This window comes from Octopus bimaculoides, chromosome 2 (genome assembly GCF_046866305.1).
Source record: "Octopus bimaculoides isolate indiv1 chromosome 2, ASM4686630v1, whole genome shotgun sequence".
NCBI classification, from domain to species: Eukaryota; Metazoa; Mollusca; class Cephalopoda; order Octopoda; family Octopodidae; genus Octopus; species Octopus bimaculoides.
In genome coordinates this window covers 169399285-169405284 of record NC_142929.1, presented here as the reverse complement: position 1 = coordinate 169405284, position 6000 = coordinate 169399285, and the positions used below count along the sequence as shown (strand labels likewise).

General features: G+C 35.0%; 1 protein-coding gene across 2 annotated transcripts in view; it reads right to left on the bottom strand.

The window, feature by feature from the left end:
• LOC106869338 (serine/threonine-protein kinase 10) overlaps nt 1-6000 on the bottom strand; it is a 220233-nt gene that overhangs the window by 2724 nt on the left and 211509 nt on the right. For both annotated transcript variants that reach the window (XM_089348059.1, XM_089348060.1), the window contains 4 exons: nt 3048-3191; nt 2082-2211; nt 1155-1279; nt 598-786 (listed from right to left, as the gene is read on the bottom strand). In XM_089348059.1, the coding sequence (XP_089204185.1) occupies nt 598-786; nt 1155-1279; nt 2082-2211; nt 3048-3191 (588 nt within the window). The remainder of the gene's footprint in view (nt 1-597; nt 787-1154; nt 1280-2081; nt 2212-3047; nt 3192-6000) is intronic.

Below are 6000 nucleotides of genomic sequence, written 5' to 3'. Positions count from 1 at the left end.
GGCACCACATGGAAGCATAGCTCATGACTGTAAGTTGTATGAATATTGTACAACTGACAGGCTTCAGTGGCTTGCAGCATTAACATAAAACTATACAGTAGGGGGTATCTGGAAGAGGGGGGGGCAATGTGAGGAGAGATTCATGAGCTCATTAATAGACGTATGCAAATACAAAAAAAAAAAAAATCAAGCTACTGATTCCACAGATCTGTGCAAGATAAATATTAATTAATTGCACATTCAACAAAGGGATAATTTTACTAACCTTCAGAGAAAGAATAAAATTATAATTTCTAACATTAACACAAGGAAACACATTCATGTAGCCCATTGATTCAACTCTGATACATGAGAAGAATTTATTTTAAACAACCCACCCAGGGGATGACAAAGCAAAGTTAACTGCAGTGTGATTTCAATTCAAGACAGAAAGAGACAAAACAAAATAGCCCAGTAATTCTGCCAAGGCACAGTTTCTCAGTAAAATCTAATTAATAAAATAACTGATATCACCTAATGGTTAAATTAAGGAAAAGCAAAATTCCAACTAAACATATAAATAAAAGACTAGAAATATAAAAGAAACAACTATCTTACCTGTTTCATCTTGGCTCTATCTTCTTCAGGTGTTCCAACGGTGCTCAGCCGTAAACTCTGTTTGAACATCTGGGCACGGATTTTTGATTGGCTCTTAATCACTTTTGGATGGCGCCTCTTGTCAAGAATTTGGTAGCGCTGAACTTCTTCTTCCTTGGCTGCATTACTTCGTTTCATTTGTTCAATTTCCTGAGAGAGAGAAACATGTACCAATTCAAAACTACAGAACATGGATTAGACTATGAAATATATGGATTCAGCAAGTAAAAAGACAAAAAAAAAGGACTTAGAGACTAAACAAAGAAGTTGCAAGGTTATATGCTGAGGCTAATGGTGATGATGAGGATGATTAATGAAGACGGTGATGATGGGGAAGATTAAAGAGGATGGTGATGATGAAGGAGACTAAAGGGGATAAGATTGAGCTGGTGACGATTATTAATCTGAAGGTGATCCTTAAGGGGCAAAAGGAGGTAAAGATGAGATTGGAAATTGTTATTATTGTAAAATATAGCTAAACGGAAAAAAAATCAAAATGCTTATATCAATGATTTTACCTTTACATGCCGGTTAAGCATTTGATGTCTTTTAAGGAAGAACAAGTCTTTCAGCTGACCTTTCTCTTGTTGGTGTTTATCATGAAGTTGGTTCTTTTCCATTTCCCATAAAGCAGCTTCTCGAGCTAAAACATAACAATTCAGAAATTAATAGAATTCAATAGACAGCTTTTGAAGAGCTCATAGACTTAATGTTTATAGGTCATTAGCTGCACAAGTAAGTGTCCTTCAATATATATGTGCATGGTGTGTGTGTGTGTGTGTGTGTACATGCACTTGTTCATGTATGTGTATGCATGTATATGGTAATCAACATATTTGTGCATGTACAATTTTGTGCATTTCAATATGGATACATTTCCCTGCATCTATGTATACAGGTTTTTGTGTGAAGCCTCTTTTTCCTGTTGCTGAGCCCTTATTTAGTAAGTCTATGTTCAAAGGTGTTCTATGATAGTCCTGACTTTTGTTTTTAGAAACACTGAATCCAGGACTTCACCATCCAATATGTTTTTTTGAAGATGGTCTGGTATAGTCTGACTGAGATTTGTCGCTATTTATAACAGGTCAAAAAACCATACAATGCTGCCTCATTGGCCCATATGTGTGTGGGTCATATTATATGCATGAGTGGAGCAATAACATATGCATGTATATGTGTGCATTCACATGTACACGTGTTTGAACATGTGAGTGAAGAGAGGAAAGGAGTATACAATAGTTATAATAAGAAAGGAATCGACATAAGACAGTTTCAGAGGAGACAGTACATCACATAAACACACATGCAACATAGAGACATTCACACACATACAAGTGTTAAGTGACACAAACATGCATATGTATGAGCACATTCACACACGCACACACACACACACACACACATACATACATACACAGATCTTAGAAATAGATGTTTAGAACTACCTCGCAGAAGTTGCTGTTTCTGTTGAAGGTATTGACTCTCCAATAAAGCTATCTTCTGTCGGTGCTGGTCAGTTAGTTGTTTCATATGTTTTTCCATTCTTTCTCTTTGGTTCTCTAAAAATTGGCGTTCCTGAGAAATCAAACATTGGTAAGATATGTAATAAACATTGTTGACAATTGATGCAACTTCTAAAAAAACAAAACCACATCTGATGACAAAACATGCAACATTAGGAATATATAAAGCTGGTAATAAGGGTTCTGATATTCAGTTACATTATTTCATGAGTCACTCAATCAGTCAATGCTGATTTAACAAAAACTCAAAAAAAAAAACTGAATATTATTAACAGCTCATCAGGTTTGTACATAGACAAAAGGTTTGCAAAGTTTTTATACTAGGAAAATGACCAACATGAAATAGTTGAAAGTATGGGAGTGTGCCAGAAGAAACTGGAATACCAGTGAGGTGTCCAAAATAATGTGGATTAACTTACAGGAAAAGAAAAGAAAGCAGTTAAGAGTCTTCTCAATGAAAGATTAACTGAACAAAGTAAAAGTATGACTAAAATAGGGATAGTGCACTGCTAGATTGGCTAGTTGAGCTACCAAAGTAACCAGGATCAGATGACAGAGTGTAATAAAACTCTTAAGAGTATGATGAATTCAAGGAGTAAGTGCAAGGCATTATGTGAGTGACTATTGTGAGGCTGCTATTAACAGGATGGCTCAGTGTTATGTGAATACTCAGTAAGTTAGTTGGATAATAGATATTATAGGAACCTATAACAAGGCACTTCATTCCACATGTTTAAGTGTACCTGGCTGAGAAATAATTCCCCCACCTCATCCCAACCATGACAAACTTTACTAATGTCTACATTTGCAAACCTTTGAAACAATGAAAACTAAAACAAATTCAATACACATTTTTTTTTTAAGGCCAAAACAAAAAAAAACCCTTACCTTATCTGCCAATTCGATTTCCTTTTCTTCTTTTCGCTTCCGTAATGATTCTTTTTTAGTATCTTTCGGTAGAAGGTCTAGTTCTTGTTTCAAGAGCTTCATGTCCTGCCTTTGTTGTTCTTTGAAAATCTTTAACTCTTTTTCCTGCAAGTTAATAACAAAAAGGGAGTTGATTAGCATATAACAAATCAGATGAGAAGTATTGAATTAAACTAATTTACTAAACAACAATAGTGTATACTTCTGCTGTCATCAACATCACGCTCAACAAATCTGCCATGGATTGTTAATTTGTAGTTAACAGCCAGTGCTACAGACTTAATTAGTATTTTTTGAGGTTTATAAGCTACCAATGGACTTTAAATTAAAAACTAACATAAGCTACATAGTACTATTAAACATTGATGAATATCATAGAAAGGAAGAAACTATAAAGTATAAAAAGTTACAGTATGTTGTTTCAGGTTCTGAGTTCAAATCTTACTAAAATTAACTTTATAGGTCATGATTCTTACTTCAATAAAAGAGTATCAATTATGTACCGAAATCGATACAAGTGACTGTAACTTCCCTTTATAAATTCATGTTCTTCTGTCTATGTAAGAAATCAATACTTAAACATTGACGTATTGAACAGTTAGCTACTTCATAGGCAAGATTTCAGAACTATTACTAAGAGCACACACACACACCCTTGCAGGTGTGCATGCATACACATTTTGTTTCTTTTTCTGAAACTTTGAAGCTAACTCATGTACTTCATGACATGTTTACTGCGATAGGGGGAACTAAAATGGAAAAGAAATATCTTTTGAGTTTAGATAGACTAAATCAACTGTATTACCTTAATAATACTCATTTTATCATTTTTGTAGAGATGAAACTCAAAGACAAACCAAGCAATATTTGAATTCTCAGTTTGGATATCCAAACTTTAACAGTTGAGCATTTACTCAACCCATAAAGAATTATCCACTGTCCTAATATAAATTATTTCTTTTGACTGTGTACAACTTTTTTTTTTTTGCTTGTTTGTTTGTTTAATTTGCAAACATCAATTCTACAAGGGGAAGTCAAAAACTATCCACATTTTTGCCATAACATCTTTATTATTATCACACTACCTTCTGCACATGTGTGCTTATAGTTGGTATTATTGTGGTCATGTGATCGAAGTTTGAGCCTGATTGCACCATTTTTCTTGCTGGCTTTACAGTAATAGCAATGGCCACTCCACTATCAATGTGCACCAAAGAAGAACAAAGAGCAGTGATCCAATTTCTCTGGTAGAAAGGTGTGTCGAGTGCTGAAATTCATTGGAGGCTTTTAGCACAATACAGGGACAGTGCACTACTGTGTAGAAGCATGTAGGAGTGGATTGAGAAGTTTAAAAGAGGCTGGACAGGCATAACACACAAAGAGGGAGCAGGATGCCCATCAACCTCCACCACTGACAAGAAGACTCAGCTACCTCAAAAGATGGTAATGGTGAACTGGTTCACCATAACCATCTCTCAGACCACTGCTCTCTGTTCTTCTTTGTTGCACGTTGTTAGTGGAGCAGCAATGCTTACACTGTAATGCCAGAGAGAAAAATGGCACAATCAGGCTCAAACTTCAATCAGGTGACCACAATAGTACCAACTATAAGCACACATGCGCAGAAGGCAGTGTGACAATAATAAAGATATGTAATGGCAAAAGTGCAGCTAATTTTTGACTTCCCTCTCATACTATAGTATTATTGGTACAGTTTACAGAACTTCCAGCCAGAGCAATGTAAACAGCAATGTGTGTGGACCCAGAACAAAGAGGAAAATAAATTTATGTTGTAAGCCAATCAGCTCCGTTGTCTTAACCATACAAAACCACTTAAGGATTTCTTTTTTGGTTAAAAGGTCAGATACATGCAATATATTGCAGGAACTTATTTTATTGATCTCGGATGGCAAAGAAGTCAAAAACCAATCAAGTATAAACTAATTTCACTAAAGTACCTAGTCCAGTGCTATACTGTCTTTGCTATCTCTGCCACACATTATTACTGCTACTAATAATAATGTAAGTGGAGATATAGTAGAAGCAACAAAATTCCAGGTTGAATGCTTTAGTTATGTCCCTTTATATTCTGAATTCAAATCCTACCACCAGGGTTCACTATTTGTCCTTCCAGGATCAATAAAATAAGTACCAGTTGCATGGGAGTCTCAACGTAAACAAATGTTGTTGTAGTAGTAGTAGTAGTAGTAGTAGTAGTAGTAGTAGTAGTAGTAGTAGTAGTACCACCACCACCACCAGCAGTTGTTTCTGACAGAGGCCCAAGTCCACAAATTTTGTGAAAAGATGGGAAGGGTGCAGAGTAATATCTTTAAAGTAAAACCTTTGCTTCATGTAGAAACAAGATAACATCCATAGTTTTGGTCAAAATGAAGAAACTGGGAAGATACTGTTTATAGTACAAGACCAGATTTTGAATACTTTACCAAATGTGTATTTTTAAGATAAAAATATTAACAACAAATGCTCTATAGGCCACACTTCTAATGAGGGTGTATGTCACACAATTAGATTACTTTAACACCTAGAGAATATTTATGCAGGTACACAAAAAAAAAATAAATAACATGGTTGATTTGCAAGGATCCATAGCTTGAGATGACTGAGTGCTTATTCGAGCACATCTCAAGTATGGCTGCAAACATTGGTAACATAAAATTTTGTAGACCATATCTGTCAACATAGAAAAGGCAAAGTAACAGCTTTAGTAATCTATGAGAGAACAGTAAAGAACATAGTCTCATTAATGTAGCAGTTAAAGATGATGCTAATTTTTTAATAAATGACCTCGAGAAGACTAGTACCTGTTGCAGATCGGATATTAAAATCAAAAGAAGTGAGACACTAAAAAGAAAGTAATCCCAATTGTTATACTAGCTCTTGGTAAACTTAAAGA